The 18,802-nt window shown below is 40.0% G+C and overlaps 1 protein-coding gene and 1 long non-coding RNA gene across 6 annotated transcripts in view; one reads left to right on the plus strand and one right to left on the minus strand.

The window, feature by feature from the left end:
* The first annotated feature begins 432 nt into the window (after window positions 1-432).
* Window positions 433-5,580, plus strand: LOC129050534 (uncharacterized). The gene is made up of 3 exons (XR_008514241.2): window positions 433-539; window positions 3,115-3,206; window positions 3,617-5,580. It is a non-coding gene; the product is annotated as an uncharacterized LOC129050534 (long non-coding RNA).
* The window catches only part of ST6GALNAC5 (ST6 N-acetylgalactosaminide alpha-2,6-sialyltransferase 5), a 201,972-nt gene continuing 183,702 nt past the window's right edge, over window positions 533-18,802 (minus strand). For 2 of the 5 annotated variants that reach the window (XM_002810689.6, XM_054532960.2), the window contains one exon: window positions 5,451-6,533. In XM_002810689.6, the coding sequence (XP_002810735.3) occupies window positions 6,302-6,533 (232 nt within the window). In that variant the 3' untranslated portion in view covers window positions 5,451-6,301. Of the gene's footprint in view, window positions 1,412-5,450; window positions 6,534-8,254; window positions 18,179-18,802 lie in introns of those variants that run through there. The other 3 variants (XR_008514240.2, XR_008514239.2, XM_054532961.2) reach the window with 3 other exon arrangements.

An 18,802-nucleotide genomic window follows, 5' to 3' on the forward strand; every position in this document is an offset into this window, starting at 1 on the left:
CGTTCATACAAGCATTGTACATATTAGTAACAAGCAAAAATCCCAAATATTTACTAAAAGAATGGATTAAAGTAAATTATGGTATATTCACATGATGGCATTATACAGTAGTGCAAATAAACTGGAGTTGTATATGCAAAGGATATGGATAAATCTTGGGAAAAAGCAAGTTTCAGAAGACTATATACATTTTAACAGGCTTATAATGTTTATAAATATACAAAACTAATATCTGTATGTAATAAAACCATTTAGAAAGCAAGAAAATGGTAAATAAAATAATTTAAGGCAATAGAAGAAATACTCAGGTAGCTTCAAAAGTAGTGATAATGTTCTTTTTATGTTTCCTTCATAATATACATACTCATCACATTATTTGGTGTGTATTGAATATTATATAATGAATATTCTAATAGAAATTGTTGCCTATAGGATTAAATTTCTGCCAAGAAGTACATGGTGACAAAGAACAGACACTCCAGAGACAGACCATTTGGCTTCTAACCTGCCTTTCCCACTTAATGGAGGCATGACCTTGGGTAAGTTACTGAAGTGCCTTGTACCTCAATTTTTGCATCTGTAAAGGGGAATGATAAAAGAACCTATGTCATGGGGTTATTGTGAGGACTAAATGCGTTTATATACATGAAGCACATAGAAGAATGCTCGGTACAAAACATGCTATGTGTCTGTTCTCATCTTCATCACCCAGGGGGCCAGACACACAACTTCTGTTAGTTTCAGTTTGCTTGTCTGCAAAATGGGATAATAGGATTATGGTGAAATAACATATATGTCACAAAAGACATTGTGCAAAACGCAGAAGATATTCAGTAGGTAGAGTATAATTATAAAAATTTTGACTCAATCTTATGGATTTCCTATATTTGGTTTTGAAATTAAAGAGCTAGTCACATGGCACAGGACTAAAGACACTAACCCTTCAGATAACTTATGCTGTGAGCAAAGACATTCTTAAAATTTTATGAAATAACATTTTATGATTATAATATAAATTTTGAAAATGCTAGAAAATCTGTGATCCTCTCCATTTAGAAATAAGCACTCTTCTCAGTTTAGTATCTTCTAGCCCTTTTCCTGTGCTTTAAAAAATGAAATTGAGATCACACATTTAAATAAGTATGTGGAAGAGTAGATGATGAAAGAGGAATTCTAGAGTGTCCACATGCTCAAGAAGGGAATGATATGGTCCTTTGTAGAAGTAAAGGTGGCAGCTGACTCACCTTTACTGCCTGCCTGTTGCCCTCTCCTGTAGCTGGGATGTAACTGAACACCAGGTTCTGGCCAGGTGGTGATTCAGGAGCCTGCGATGCTCCGCCTGAGGACAGCTTTTCCCAAGGGCTCTCCTTTCCCTTCACATTCTGGTAGAGATGAAACCATTTTGGATCTGCTTCATGGAAACAAAATGTTTTTTTGTTTGTTTGTTTCATTTCGTTTTCAAGATAAATGTATACTTAATTTTTATAGTCCTTCAATAACCACCAGTTGGATTCCCAGCAGCTTTAGAAAGCTGTCAAGTTTAAAGCAGGTTATAACCTGTCTCATTTTAGCCTTCCTTTTGTCGTTGAACCACAGAAGTCAGAGCCCAAGCTGTTCTTCCGCCTTTCTGCAGATGGTATAGCATTTGTCAATATTAAATTTAATTTGTGCTAAAAGCAGTTCACTAACAGTGAAAACACAAAGCTTGCTGAACTTTACTTCACCTGTGTGCTCAGTACAGCCGGGATTAGCAAATGTAATGAATTCAGCAACATTATCCTACTGAAATCTAGGTCAGCTCTGTTGATTAAAAACATTATAGGTTTAAGAACTAACCCTATAAAAACCCACTTAAAATTTTACTGTATCATAACATATTGCATTTCTTGTACTTTTAAAATAGAAGGATGTGTTTATACCCAATTACTAATCCAGTGGGTCAACATTAAGAGGTCATCATCAACAGCAGACATTTATTGAGCACCTATTGTGTGCAAGGCACTATACTAGGTACAGGCTGCAGAGACAAAGGAGAAAGAGTCTCTGCCCTCAAGGAGCTTACCATCTAATTAGACTAACAGGACACATGCATAAAAAGACAAAGGACAATTCAAGGTAGTATATAATATTAGGGCACTGAGTAGAAAGAAACAGGGTTTCAGCCTTTTTGCATTTGCATTTCAACACCCTGAGAAGGTGGGATGAGTGAGCTACAAAAGAGCTACAAAAGAGGTGGGATGAGTGAGCTCATTTTTAAACCTTGAGACACTCTCACCTCTTTCCATTCCAAAGTACCTTCTGGCATGTGCTAACACCTAGGCAATTTGTTCACACATCCTGCCCCCCAGGGCTTATTATTATAGTTCTCTTTGAGGTGGCCTTCTGATAGGGTGAGCCACTGTCATGGAGCCCAGGACTTCCCTGGTTTTAGCATTGAAGTCTGTGTCTTGGGGACCCCTCTTCTTCACTCCCCACTTGGCCCTGGGCAAACCATAATGGTACTTCTGAAGTACCTTGTATGGTAGCCAGATATATTCCTCCCACCTACCATGGTCATTACTCTGGCAGGACCTACCCCAAATCTGTTCCCCAGATAGATCTTTAGTTTAAAAACCTACAAGGAAGACCTTAACAGCCCCAAAGACTGCTGGTTTAAGAGCACACTGTAGACAAAAGAAGACAATCGGGAGAAAATGACAGTAAAGAGATACAATGAGGTTTAAGAGAGAAGCAATGAGAATGGAAGAAATGATTGGGTCAGATACAAAACCTGTAGAGTGTTAACATCACCTCCTAACACTGCAGAGAGAGAATAGGAACATGGACCCTTCTTTCAGAGTAGGTTTATTTAACAATTTGAACTATCACCCTGGTGGAATTCAGGATATATTTCTGAAATGAGTTTGCTCTTACACAAGGGCAAATATTTAGGCAGGTACTAAATGGGAGCATATGCCTTTAAATAACACTGTCTTAATCCTAATAGAATTTCAGCTTTCTCCTTCTACTTTTACTTAGCATTCATCATCTTCTAAGTCAGTAATTTTAATTTTTGAGGGGAGTTTTTATTTCATAATGAGATTATTTCGCTCCATTCTCATGTCATTCAAATAGATCAGTAATGGAGAGAACTTCAGAAAACAAAGGATACACAAATCTGGCAGTAACCTAAGGATTGTGAGAGACCACACAAATTTCTCTTTTAGGTACAGTACGTTGTGTTTTGCTTTCATCTATTTTTTTTTTTTAAAGAAAAGATCTTACTCTGAAATCTGATGACCTCAGAAGTCCCTGAATTGCTCAGGTTTTATGTGTAGCCCTTAGGAGTACACACCAGGGTTAGCAAAGCACAGGGACTTAGTTGCCAAACGCCCATTAACGGTAATGGAAATCACACAGCTAAGTCTCCACGCAGCATGCTGAATATTTACCTCCTAATGTTCTTTTAATGTATGCTTTCTTGGGTGAATATTTACTGTAGAATATTAAATCTGAGATTCCTCTTTTTATGGGCCATTTGAAGTGATTGATTTTGTTTGCAAATTCCTGTATCTTTGCCCATAATGGCTATCTATTGTAATGGCCTCTGCCAAATGTTCTTGTGTTGAAATAACAGAAGCCATGGATTGGCCAGCTGTGGCATTGTATTACTGTGGTCTTAAAAGCCAGGAGGGAGCTGATGACACAGCTGGGAGAGAGGAAAAAGGTATGTAACATAACGAGTATGACTTAGGCATCAAACACAATCAGATACTGAAATCACCAAGGTCTGTAAACATGGTTCTGTAGTCATCTTTTATATCAGAGTTTATATTTAATGGTGTTGAATAGTGTTAAGATGACAGTCATGAAATGGTAGTGGCAAGACAAGAATTCAGTTGCCCACAACCAGGTTCATCAGCACAATCTATCAGAATTCTAGTCATTTTCTTTAATGCTGTAATAAAACCACTTTGCAAGTGGTAATTTTTTACACTTATTTACGTCACATTTTTAAAAAATATGAAATCACATATCCTAGCTACATGTAGATTTAAAACATTTCCCAGTGAAGCCAGGATTTTCAGAATTTGGCCTCTTCATTCTGTTGAGTATTTGAGAGGGAGAAGTTACAAACAAGATGGAGCTACAATGATGGTTTTTTTAATAAAGAAAATCTAACATCTGAAGATAGACAGATATGTGAGATATTATTAGATGAGGCAATATAATTACATTCTTACATGTTGAAACTATGCCTTTCCAAATTTCCACAAATATAGAAATTGTCAAAGGAGCCACTTATGTTTGAACAACATAACGTCTTCAAGTGATTATAAAGGTGGCCTATAAGTAAATTGTATAAAATTAATACACTTTTTCATATGTTGATAAAATATGATGTGTTCAGAGTCCATGCTGTGGAAGACAATGTGTTGGAATAAAATTCATAGTCCCTTTAAAAACTATGAGAAAACTTAAAGAACATATTCCAGTATGTTTTGGACAGCCATTTCAATCTTAGTGGCTTTGAACAGCCCAAGCCACACACAACAATATCAACTTTGTTTATGTTATGTGAGTACCTTGATTGTGTTTGCATTTTAACAACAATACTCTATGTAATTAATAGTACTAGTTAGCGTGCTAATTAAGAAAAGGGAAAAGAAGTGGTAATGCAATAAAACTTCTTTAATCACAAGTCAGGTCATGTCTGTAAAACAATGTCAGTCTTCATACATAATATTTGCTGGTGCCTTCAAATTTGGCATTAGAGAAACTAATGCCTTCTAAGTCATGTGTAAAGAAAACACTAGTATATTTATGAGACTATTTTTGAACAATATTATTTGTTTAAATAAAAACTTATAATATGAATTTATCTTGGCTCTGATTAAAATAAGTCCTTTATACTCCTTCGGACCAGGGAATGGTAATGAATATAATCTAAGAAGATTTGTAGTGAGTCTAAACAGTTCATAACGTAAATGAGTTGAATGATAGGGCATGTCTTTGTAGTCTCTTTTCCTCACAGAAGGGCAGCTCTTTGCTCTTGTAGCCAGGGAACCCCTTGGAAGTATGTCTTTTGTGTGTGTGTGTGTGTGTGTGTGTGTGTATCCTGTGTTTTTGTGTTGAGAGGCTGGGGAAGAGGTGGATGGTGATGCTTTGAGAGGAGCAGGGGGTAGATTTTAGCCCATGTGAACCCAGGAAGAAGTGCAGTTTTAACCACAAGAGTGAGATAAGTCATATGAATGTAGATAAGGCTCCCCAAAATAAAGTTCCTGCTACTGTTGGGGCCCCATCACTCCAAGTGCAGGGTCTTCAAATGGGTCAAGAAGAGGCCACAAGTTTAGATTTGGGATGAAACCTAAGAGGTTGTCTGGTACAGTGACATCATTCTGCCAAAGAGGAAACTAGGGCTCAAGAGAGGACACTTACATAAATTATTACTAAAGAAAACTACCTTTAAATTTCTCTTGTTAGCATTTTTTTGTTTTAATAACATAGTTTTTGGTTTTCAATTTTGTCCTTTTGGAACATTTCTGCACATTAGAAAATGTCATCGCTATTCTTTTTACAAAAGAGCAGTTTTCCTGAAGCCTAGGGGTTCAAAAAATACAACACAACACTTCCAAGTCAAATACCAATTGCATGCTAACAATGAGCATTGTGAACAGAGTAACCTAATTCTAGGCCATTTCTAACCATCATTCAGGATTAAAGAGTTAGGAAGGATAAATTACCACATAATCGTAATCTATAAAAATACTGACCCAGATTGCACTAAAAAACTCTCAATAAATATTAGACATTTGCTTTATGAAAGTCAGTGGAGATGTGCTCTTCAGAAATCATGTCCATAGTTTCAGCCTGCTTTTTACAAATCACACATACACAGTTTAACAGATGACAAAGGTTATAGAACAGGAAAGAATACAACTTGATAGAAAAACGTCTTTGACATGGTATTTCCATAAAGGAATGCAACTAATATTGCTGAGTTGCTTATGTTGCAGTTTCAAAGGCAATACTAAGAGATCCAAACTGTTTTTAGTCATAGTGGTATAACTGAATTGAATATTCAGCTCCTAAGGTAATGCCATTGAAGGGGACAACATTCATTAGGATGCATTAATTCCGGAATTTTTCCTTACAATTCAACTGCACTGCTTTGTCATGCCCGGTAGGCATCTGTCCATGGTACTTCCTGAGGAGTGAAGCTGTTTTCTGCTACTCTTTCCTGTCTGGTGGCTCAGGAAGTTCAGGGTCTCGGTGTCTGATGCAGTGAATACCTGGGATTACAGTCTGGCATGCTCATTCCTTAGAACACAGGTTTATTCTCAGGATGATTTATAGCAAGTGATTCTGGTTTCCAGTCTGGTTGAAAAAAGTGAATATTGAATGTCCGTGCCCAGTTCTTAAAGACTCGTTTCTCTGTGATAAAGCGGTGATGACTGCCCTTGCGTCCTCGCTCATGGGAGAGGTACATTGTACATTCATCAGGTCCAAAAGGTTCATAATAATGATAAGGTACTGAAGGGTGATTGGGATCCCTGTAGGAGGAAATTGAGATAACTGATTAAAGCAAAAAAATTTTTTTTCGTTTGACTGATTGAGGTAAGGTGTTATCTTTAATAAGCTGATAAACACAAATTGTATTTTCTAGTTAAATGGGTTTCAACAAATGGTTTTTCTGATTACACAATAAGGAAGTGGAGAGGTTTTGAGGTTGTGAAATAAAATCAGTGACCATCATTTTCATCAAAAAGATTGAAAATGAGCTGCAGAACGTTCAGTCTCCTCAGATTTAGACCCTACATATTAATAAATCACAACAGTAGTATTGTTTTCACTCTTCTTACAGTCTATTTACCATAAGCAGCCGTAGAGGTATTACCAAAACAAAATATGTCATTCCCATTCCCCACTCCACTAAGCTTCCAGAGGCTTCCAGTTATACAGAGAGCGTGGCTGCTGGGATGCATTATGATGTGGCTCCTCTTCTAAGTCTTCTCCTAATCTACCCAGCCTTGTTCACTATGTTCCCACCATACTGGCCTTTCTGGTCAACTCTACAAAGCTCATCGCTACTTCAGGGCCTTTGCACTTGATGGTGGTCACTTGCCTGGAATACCCTCTCTGAGTTCACTCCTCACCTTTGGGTGTTAGCTCAAATAATATCCTTCTCTGAAAGGCCTTACCTGACACTTGCTCCCCTCACTTCATCTCACTTGAATTCATTTTCTTTATAGCATCAATTGCTCTCTGGAATTGTTGTTGCTGTTTACTTGTTTATTGGGTGTTCATGAGGGCAGTGTTTTGTCTTATTCCTGGAACAGTCCCTGGTAGGTGCTCAATAAATAATTTTAAAAATACTGTTGTTGAAAGAAATTTATGTGGAATTAGCAGCTAAACAGCAAACTTCTAAATTTATATGGAATTAGCAGCTAAACAGCAAATTTATTCTCTGAGTATGGAAAGTTGATGATCCTAGTTTGATCCTATGGGAGAAAAAGGAAGACAGCAAGCAAGAGGCCACGATTTTTCTTTTGGTGCTTCAGAGGGCCTATGTACTCAAAGTCTACAGTCTTTTAGTCCAGAAACTCTACATCCTCAGTCCTTGTTTGGTGGCCTGAGAGTCTCTGAGTGTTTTTCTGCCTCTATATCTCTGTCTCAGCCTCAAACAGGAAGTACTGGCTCATTTCTTCAAGATGGTGTGCACAGGATTAACATGTGGGGGTGGTAGGTGCCCTTGTTTGAGGGTTAATAAATATTTATGCACTAAAGAGTCTTGGTCTCAGACTGGTTTCTAAAACAGGCCAGTCTACCCCACCTCTTCTGTCTTTTGAAGAATGAATGGTAAGATTAGTCAAGGTTTCTTGGCAGACAAACTTTCCTAATTTGAGCTATGCTCAGCAGCTGGCCTTGTTGCAGAGACTAAGAAGAGAAAAGGCCCAGGCTTCCCAGCATCTTGCAAATCATCTTTCAGAGCCTGATGCCCTAGGGTTCCCACTTTGGTCACCTGGGCTCTCCTCTAAGTATAATAACTTGGTTTCCCAAAGATGCTCATCCTGCCAGACACCTATTCGTTTTCTTCAGAGGAGATCAATACACAAATAGCTTTTAGAGTAGCAACTTTACTGGGGTCAGGGATCGAAGTCTTTTATCAAGAGGGGTGTCATGTTTGTGGCTCTGACAACAATAAACCTTTGAGCTGTTTCTCCTCTTAGGTTAAAGTTCTTCCAGGAAGAGAGATTTATTTTTGTCATGCAGCATCTAAACATTCCTTATCCTGGTTTGGATGCTATGCTGAATTAACACTTTGCATCTCTAATATGCCTGTCTTGGAATTATCTCTATGTTCTATAGTGAAACACTGGATCCTTTCCTGACTAGTTATTGCAGATTTTATTAATTTACTTACCCTAGAAATTGGAATCTCATTAAAATTTTAATAGAAGGTGTTTTCAACACAGAAAATGCCTGCTAACAAAAATTCAGGTTGAAGCTGACCACTATGAAGAAAGAAATAAAAATTTGTGAGACATATCTTCCCATATTCACATGGCATAATTTGGGGGAACAATGCCAATTTCATGTTGTCATGGTATGCTTGGGGTTAAGCTTTTATTCCATCACAAATCACTTTTTAAATTTGATTCATCTAAGTTTTGGACATTTTATTGGCATCAATCTGACTAAAGAAACAATTAGGTTTCTAAAAATATCATGAGATTGATTTGGCACCTAGGAGTAGGGGGTAATTGGAAACCAACTAAAGACGCTATAGGATCAATTTCCTTATTCAGGAAGACCATCTCTTTGGAAAAAAAACTTATCTGACTCCATATTGATCCCCTAAAAGGAGAATTAAATTTACATATTTGGTTACTGTGATTTCAGAGGTGTCAAGGTAAGTTATTCATGTAAGCGAGTTGTTTCCACATGTTAAAACTCTGTCCAAGCAGCAGAAAAGTGCTTTCTGGGACTCGGAAGGCAGTGCTGGAAACTGCAGGAACATCTCCCCCAGCTGTGAGCCTGCCATCAGCTGGAATTCACTAAATTCACTATGCTATTTAGAAAGACACTCCTAGCTGAAGGTCATACTTCCTTGGGTCTTTTCTCAAACCTGACTTTCTAAAGGCTGCCCTAGTTTTTTTCTTCCTTCACCTGACCTCAGTGAAAACTACAATAAACCTCAGCAGAATTTCTACACGAGGAAGCAGTTGTAAAAGAAATTCTGGTGCTCAAGTTCCCATTGTGGGCCCGGTGAGCTGAAGGAAAGGATATGTGGGCTGGGGAGGCAGGAATGGAGATAACCACAGAGCCAGTTCCCCAAGTGGCTGCAGCCTGCCATCCACACTCTGACAGCCAGTTTGAGAACAAGCCCTGCAGAATGATGTGAGGAAGAATTTTTTTTTCTTTTTAGAGGAAGCAGGTGGGGAGAGTGAGGGAACTAACATTTAGTGTGCTTGGGGAGCTTTAAGGAAATACCTATGCTCCATCCCCATAGACTTTGGTTCAGATGACTTGGAGAGGAACTCAGGCACAGGTATTTTAGAAAGTGTCTTAGGTTTGAACCAAAATAAACAATGTCAGTATTGGATTATAAAACCAATAAAATAAAATAAATATCCATGAGTCCATGATAATTTCAATAAATAACTGAATAAATAAATAAATAAATGGAGAAGAAACAGCATTTCATGACAGAAAAATTCCAGTAAACAATGTAGAAAGAATGAGGGACTGGGAAACCATCCTCAGAACGTTGCAGTAATTGTCGCAGGCAAGATGAACCAATGAACAAACATTAATGGGGAAAAAGATGAGGAGAAATAGGCCATCTGCATAACCTGAAAGTATCTCTCCCAAGTTATTTATTAATGACAAAGGGAAAAATAGTAACTTTACAGTGGGTAAACCCAGCAGACATTACCTTAACCAAGTGATGAAGGTTAACATTGCCAGTAATAAGACATATGGACATCACATACTTCCTGTTATGAGATTCTGGGAAGGGCCTATGGCTTCTGTGGCATCCTTCTCAGTAATGCATAACCTCAATCTAAGCACAGGAAAACATTAGATAAACCCCAAGTGAAGGACATTCTATGAAATACATGACTAGTACTCATCAAAAGTGTCATGAAATGCAGGGAAAGCCTGAGGAACTGCCATGGATTTAGAGACTAAGGACACCTGATAAATAAATGCAAAGGGAACCTGGATTCGTTCTTGGAGGAGATAAAGGACATTAGTAGAGAAACTGGTAAAAATCTCAATAATGCCTGTAGTTTAGCTGAACATTATACTCATGTTAATTTCTTACTTTTGATCATTGAACCATAGGAATGCAAATCCGCATTAGGGGAAACTGGATAAATGTTATATGAACTCTCAGTATTATTTTTGCAACCTTTCTGTAACTCTAAAATTATTTAAAACAAAAATAAACATATATTTTAAAATAATACATATCATAACAACAAAGCTTTTTAGAAGATTCTAATGGTGGAAAACTCTTTGAGATTCTAATATGCAGCCAAGTTTGAGACAACTGATTTTGTAAGTACCTGCTCAGCCTCTGTGCTTAACTGATGTGATCTCCTTTACATCCTCATCAGCCCTCTGAGGCAAGTATTGCAGCTCCCATTTGATAGGGAGCATCTGACACCCAGGGAGACAGTCCACTGCCTGGCTTTCAGCACACAACCTCACTTATTGTCCATCCAAGCTGCTGGACTTGACCATTTCAGCTCAGAACACAGGGCTCAGCACTCCACATATACTCACTTATTTAGTCCTCACAACACCCCTATAAGAGAGTGTCAGTCCATTTTGTGTTGCTATAAAAGAATACCCAAGTCTGGGTAATTTATAAAGAAAAAAGGCTTTTTTGGCTTATGATTCTGATGTCTTGAAAAATTCAAGATTGGGCATCTGGCAAGAGCCCCAGGCTGCTTCCACTCCTAGCAGAAAGTGAAGGGGAGCTGGCATGTGCAGAGATCACAAGGCGAGAGAGGAAGAAGAGAAAGGGGGAGGTGCCAGGCTCTTTTTAACAACTAGCTCTGTTGGGGGCAAATAGAGTGAGAACTCACTCATGCCCCCCCCCCAGGAAGGGCACTAATTTATTCATGAGGGATCTGCCCCCATGACCCAAACACCTGCCACTAGGCCCCACGTCCAACACTGAGGATCAAATTTCAACATGAGATTTGGTGGGAACAAATAAAACATATCCAAACTATAGCAGAGAGCTACTATTAGCACCCCTACTCTGCAGACGAGGAAACTCATGCACAGAAAAACTGAAGTTTTGTAGCCAAGGTTTGGACCAAAGCTAGTTGACTCCAGTTGACTCTGTACTCTTATGAGTGAGGTTCTGTGTCTTGGAAAAACTCCTGTCCCCCAGGTGGGGTTTCTGTACTAATGGCACCCAGGTTTCGCTGGCATCAACAGTGTGTGGTTGAAAGCAGCTTGTCCTTGCCGCTTTCCTCTGAGCTCTTGCTACAGAGGAGCCCCATGTGTGGTGCTTGCAAGCTGCTCAGGGTGTTAAACAGAGGCTTTGTGCTCATGTACAATTCTGCCCATCGGTGCTAATGGCAACGGGTTTGTAATGTTCCACTTTTTGACTCTTCTAAAGCTAAGTTTTACAACTGAAAAAAACCTCATAACCCTAACAAGAAAGGGAAGACACTTCCATTTCTGGGTGAACTCTAGGACATGTTGCTCCAAAATATGGTACCTTGGCATTTGAGGAAACAACAGAAGCAGGGAGCTCACTTTCACCTCCCTTCACCATTCTCCTCTGATGCAGTTCATAAAAGATTTCTTTGCCCTCATCTAAAGCAGATCATAAACCTTCATTCCAGAGGTACCCTCAGTATATCCGGAGGAAATGAACATCCTTATCCTCAAAGACAAGGAAATGGCAAAAGAATCTGAACAAACAGACCTTGCTACCTCCCCCCACCCACCCTGGTTTATTACCATTAGATCACACCTGCTTTGTCCAATCCTACTTCTTCACAGCTCTCCACTTCCTCATCAAACTTAGCATAAAAATAAGGAGGTCTCCCTGTTTCTTTGGCTCTTCATTTCTGAAGGCTCTGGTGTCACGTAAAATTTATATTAAATAAATGTGTATGCTTTTCTCTTGTTAATCTGTCTTTTGTCCTAGGAGTCTCAGCAAAGAACCTATGATGGATGAGGAAAAGAAATTGCTTTTTCTCTCCTATAGTGTGATCTAGGTTGACCCTGCCCACTGGGTTTGGGGCTGGACTATGCAGAAGGCTGCAAATATCCTGAGGAAAGAATGGTGTCTTTGCCTGTCTCTAGAACTCTTAGACACTCTCTTTAAACACATTTCTATTCTTGGTGCAGTACCTGGCATATAGTAGGTACTCAGGAAATGTTTGAAGAATAGAGAGAATAGAGTTGAATTAATAGCTGTGAAGCTGCTAGGTTGTTCTGCAATTGGCTTGCACTGGGGGCTTGGTGACACTATGAGGCATTGAGAAGAAAACATTCCTGCAGCAGTCCTTCCCAAGCATCTGTCACAGTCCTGGAGGTGCCCTGAGCCACCCTTATTCTGCTGCCTTGATTTCTGGTCCTTGGATCTTCTTATGGGAGGAAAAGAGCTGTATACCTTGGAAGCCCATGGAATAGCATTGTGTGTCTGGGCGCATGGAGCACCAAGAGCCTGCAGCTGCCCACCCTTCATGGGACAAAGAGCCACAGTGAATCACCCAAGCCCCACCCTCACCCTGGGAGAAACATAACCATATATTTTAAGTCTACTTCATAAAACGTAAACCACATGGGTGGCATTGCCATTCCACACCCATCTTCTGTGAGTAAGCTGATTCTACCCGGTGGACTGTCGCCAAGTAAGAACTTTCCCTGTTAGGCTGGCAGCTTTATTAATGTTCGCTAGCTAATAATTCTGGCAGCATCAACTCTCTGATATTCACGATACCTTTGAGATGTCCTTCACATTACAGATGAGATATTAATTTAGTTCCATGACAGTGATCACTCTGAATCATTACCCCGCTAATTAATACTCAAGAAATGATGGGTAACAGAGAGTTGTAAACTTGGTAATGTGCTAAGTATGACCAGAAATAAGATTATTAGGTAGAATTTAAATGCTTGGCCCATTATTATCACAAATAATTTACAATAGAAAATGAGATTAAATACTTAGCATAACTTAGTTTGGAAAGCAACGACAACAGATCTTTTCACGCAATTTATAGGCCATCTAGAGAGAATGAATTTGGCTTACAGTATGGATACGCCGTGATTTAAGAGTCCACTGTCCACAGAATAATATATTTTGATGCTGTTTCTGGTGCAAAATGGCATTAATTTTCTCCAGCTTTCTCAACTTTGATGTGCCTGAAGTCTGGCGATACAGGCAGGGTGGGGGCTGATGCCTGAGCCCCTCTTTGAGTACCCAGAGCTGGCCCTGGCTGAAAATAAAACAAGGTGGCCCCCATTGACTTCTCAAAATCTGAATTTGCTAGTTATAGTTTTAATGTGCCTGGCACTTTTGGTCTTGCAGTAATAATGTTTAGAATCAATCTCTTAAACATCCCCATGGACAGGGCTTATTTTTGTTTCTCACTGAATTAATATATACTGAAGATACACTCTATACCAGACACAATGACAAGTGCTAAAGATACAAATGTGGATTGAGACAGGGCCCTCCTCTTAAGGAGCCTAGAGTCAAACAAAGGAGATGGACAAACCAATCAGTGAGATGGGCCAAGGCAGAGGAAGAGGGAGGCCCAGTGGGCCCAGTAGGTCTGACTCAGACAGGAGGCTAAGGAGAGCTGAGAAAGAAGGGCCACTGTATCTGAAACAATGAACTGAAGGATTAAGAGCATTGGCTCTTGAGCCCTGGAGACCGCATTCGAATTCCAGCTCTGCTATTTATTTGCTCTATGACCATGGGCAGCTGTTTCATGTCTTTAAGCCTTCTATGTAAAATGGTGATATTAATGATGCTTACCTCATAAGATCATTATAAGGCTCAAGAAAATAATGCATGTGTTCATGTTAAGCACAGAGCCAGCATGAAGTATGTGCACAACAAATATCAGCCATTAATGTTATTAGTAAAGAGCCAGTGGAAAACCAGCCAGCTTAAGGAAGTAGGGGATGCGCAGTCCAAACTGAGGTCATAAGAACAGGTGTCTGCAGGGTGAGTTCCTTTATGAGTTTTTCAGTAAGGTTGAATAAACAAATAAACACATAAATCTGCATCAGTAGAGAAGATGTGACTAAAGTGGTATGCAGAAGCCCTATCCTGAAGGTCTTGTGTGCTAAGCTAGGGAATATGAACTCTGCTCAGAAAGCTTTGGGAAGTCACTGAGGAGTTTTAAGTGACTCTCCAAAGTCAGATTTGTCATCTATTAAGGCAGTCATGTTTGGAGAGGAAGAAGACAACAGATGGAGAGAGCAGTCCAGGAGGCCATCACAGTACCAAATGAAAGATGCTGCATGCCATTCAAATGACTTTGAGTCAGTTAGATTCTGCCAGATCTTGAATGAGATATGTCTGTCATCTGCCACCATGGCCATTTATATGTCCACCACTTCCACTTGGGGTTTTAAATGTGAATGTGATGCTATCTTTCTTCCTAAGAAGTCCATGGGCTTAATACTTTCAGGGGATACTAGAAGTTTTCTTGCCGATGAATGACTCCTAGAAGTAACTCAGGCCCTTTGGGTGAGATGAGAAGACAGACCTCCAGGACACCTGATGGGAAATGACTCTCCAGGCTACCTACACTTCTCCTTGGGGATCAGGCACTCACGGATTGCTTGGCTGTTTGCTCCCCCAAGATATAATTTAGCCCTTCTCTCTCTGCCCCACTGCCTCCACTCCCTCACACCATGCATATGACAGCTTACATTCTCTTTGGGACAATAATAAGGTGATGATTCAACTCTCCTGAAAAGTGTGAAAGATTTTGATTTAGATTGGAAAGCATCATGGTTGTGTCTTAGACCAGAGGTTGTTAAAATTCTTATCTGTCAAAGGCCCTTTTGTTGAAAAGAAATCTTATACAATAGTCCAGATGCAAACAGAGCCAACTGGGTCTGCCCCTGACCAAGTGGGGTGGAAGGGTCCAATATTCCTGTTGTCCTGGCTCCTTATCCCTGTGCCACCTGATAGAATCAGTGGAATGCAAGGACTTCTCTGAGTCCAGTTTGAAAGCTGGAGACAGATGGTCCAATAAAGCTCAGTGGGTCAGATGCTACTGACAGGCAGAGAGTGAACATCTTCTCCCACAGGCACCTTGAGTAACCTTCTGTACCTCATGATTTAATTGTGGTCACTTGAGTCTCAGACAACTGAAGGCAGAGACCCTGTCTCATTTATCTCTGATTACCTCTCTGGTACCCAACATGAGTTAGCTGAATGAATAAAAGCCTTGTGGTTTATTTAGTTAGTGACTTTTTTGAGGGTACTAATTTTGTCTTATGGTCTGAAATGGTTAATTTGCCCAAACTGAAGAGTTGGCTCTCCTTTTGCCTGCTGAAATCTGGCTCCATGTGGCTAGCTCTTCATTGCAGTGAGACACTGGGAACTTTAGGGAAGCTATAGAAAGGCTAGGCACACTTTGAGCAGCCCATGAGATGTCCTGCAAGGAGCTGGAGGCCACATAATGCCAGTTCTGTAAAATGCGCCAATGAGTATCCACAACTGCAGATCAGTGAATCCCTTCACCCCATAACTTTCTGTGTACTGAACAGGCCCTGAGACTTTGCTAAGCATTCCTCATCTATGACTTCATGCAATTATCATATAAACTCTCAATGCAAGAGAGTTTATATGATAATTGTCATCACCATTTTGTGGGTAAGGCTTCTAAGATGGAGCATTAGGTAGCTTGCCCAATATCAGTCACTAAGGCTCAGTGAGGTCAGGTAACTTTCTCAAAGTCAGAGTTTCTGAGAGGCAGAAATGGCTATTTTTATCCATACACAAAACCCTTTACTATAGCACTACGGAGAGTAGAGGACACAGCCATTCATTCCCTTGATATTTATGAAGTATCTGCCATATGCCAGGAGAGTAAATATCTACTGTCCTGTGTTCTAGGTCTACAACACTGAAGTAAACACACAGAACTCTGCCCTCAGGGAGGCTATATTCCAGTGGGCCCAGCCAGTGTGAGCTCTGCTACCACACAAAACCATCCACAACCATTTTTGGCCCTGGTGATAGCTTACCTCCTTAAGCCATAGAGCTCATGATACATGCACCATGTTTTCAGCCCCAAATAGTTCTCTGCTTCTTTCAAAATAAAGATAAAAGAGGGAATGGTCAGATGTATAGCAGACTAGCCTACTAGTTGCTTTTTCATTCTCTGGTGGTGAGGAAGGTACTGTTTACAGACTAGTTTAACTCTTAGATGAAGATTGCAAAAGCTGCATCTTTTTATAGTCACATGGTAAGTGGCTTTGCTGTGTTCTTTACATTTTGGCATGGGTAAGGCTTATTATAAGCCTCCAGGAGGCAAGAAGCTGTGTCTTTGAAGCCCCCCTTAAAATTGTTTTTTTTTTTTTGAGACAGAGCCTCACTTTGTCGCCCAGGCTGGAGGGCAGTGGAATGATCTCGGCTCACTGCATCCTCCGCCTCCCAGGTTCAAGCGACTCTCATGCCTCAGCCACCTGAGTAGCTGGGATTACAGGTGCACACTATCACGCCTGGCTAATTTTTGTATTTTTTGTAGAGGCAGGGTTTCGTCATGTTGGCCAGGCTGGTCTTGAACTCCCGAGCTGAAGCAATTTGCTTGCCTCAGCCTCCCAAAGTGCTGGGATTACAGTTGTGAACCACCATGCCCAGCCCCCCTCTCAGAATTCTTGGTATCTTTCAGGGAAACTCTCAAGTGCTTGGGATAATATTAATAATATAAATTATTTTACATATCTTATTAATATTAATGATATTGATACTCTTTCCTGAATACTGTGTGCTAGGAACTGCATCCAACACTCTACATCTATTATCTCATTTAATTCTCACCATGACCTGCTTGTTCATCTTCTTATTTTCTTATCCCCATTTTACAAACAAGGAAAACAAGCCTCAAGACCCAACAAGTCGAAACTGGATGCCTGGTGGTCCAGTCAACATGTCCTGGAAATGCAGATGAATGGAACTGGAGAATCCATCTGTGCTACTCCTGGTCTTCCTTCTTACCCTTTCTTAAATAGGCTTTATGACTGAGCAGGATGCTCTCTCCAGCACTGAACCTTTCGTCCAGATGACACTCTCCACTTCTCTGACAGAACTTGGGCATAGGGGTCCTTTTGAAGAGTTCTTGCTGAAACCGTCTTGTGCAAACAACTATCAAAGCTTTGGGGATGATAGCTTAGGAAGAGAAACCCGGAGCCAGTGGCAATATGTAATGCATTGACATTATCTTAATTTCTTTGTGTTTTCCATAAATTGTTTCCATCCTACCGTACATGAAGTCATGATGAACTAACTCTGAGTAGGAGAAATGACAGGTTAACTTGCCTTTCATTTGTTTTCCATAATAAATGGAATATTTCCTTGAACACTTGAAGTCATTAACATTTCAATTTATTCATGCTTTTTCTTTCTGGCATCCTAATGGCAATATTGCATAATTATATCTGCTGTATAACCATCAATGTTGATGGCTCTTTGCATGCCCATAAGTGCCATTCTCACTGTCTCTGTTAGCCTGTTGGTTTGAGGAGGCAGTTTGCCTTTTTATGCCATTCAACTTACTTTTTGTGTATAGATTGTTAAACGAGGACCCAGGGCCAGTGAATTAAGTGAGGCAGCACTGGGTGAGGAGCCAAGCTAACTTGCCTTGTGCTTGCCATGTACTTACTAGGCGCTGTTCCAAGCATTTCACATGTATTAGCTTATTTACTCTGCCTACAGCCCTTTGAGGCAGAGTCTATTATTATCACATCCACGTCTATGGATGAGGAAGCTGAGACCTAGAAACATTAAGTGACTTGTTCAAGGTCATACTAGGTGGGTAAGTGACCAGGCCAGGCTTTACACCTGTGCAGCCTAGCCCCAGCATTTTTGACCCTGAACTTACATCAAAGGTCTGCTCTGTCTGTACCTCTCTCTCCTCCTTTGCAGCCTGACTCTTCCATATCAATTAGTATTGTTGCTGTGTTGGATCTTTGGGTTAAAAAGAGAGAAAAGTGGCAAAATGGTAATGGGATGATTAGATGCTGTTTCTCATCTTTGCTTTAAACCTCCAAATTGCAGCTTTTGCCTAAAGACTCATGGCCTTTGAGGCATTGTTAGAAAAAATAAACAAATAAAACACCAGATAGTATAAGTAAGCACACAATTTAAAAAGCAAGTTTTAAATGTCCCCCACCCCAGCTTTTGCCATTTGAAAATCAGGATTGAGTCCACGTCCCAAAAACTAGGGTACTTTCTGGAATTTCTGGCCTCACCATTTTAAATTACAGGTGAGTTTTCAAGCAGGCTTCCAAAAATCAGGCCCAGTTGCTGAGTGCATTTGTGGTATGCCCTGAACTCTGCCTGGGCACATGCCAGGAGGAAAGTTAAGGTGGCAACAGAGATGTGTGCATGTTCTGTTTAAAGTGACACCTCAAAATAATTATGCCTGTGCTTTTGGCCTTAGAAGTGCAAGCCCAGGCCACTGATGTGGCAAGGGAAGGAGGCTCAGAGAAATATTTTAATTTTAGAAAAAAGGCCTCACTGTCAAAGGAATTGCTCTCTTTAATTCATTAAAAAATTATCACATTCCTTTGAAATGAGAGTAAAACTAAT

Source organism: Pongo abelii, chromosome 1, assembly GCF_028885655.2.
Source record: "Pongo abelii isolate AG06213 chromosome 1, NHGRI_mPonAbe1-v2.0_pri, whole genome shotgun sequence".
Classification (NCBI taxonomy): domain Eukaryota; kingdom Metazoa; phylum Chordata; class Mammalia; order Primates; family Hominidae; genus Pongo; species Pongo abelii.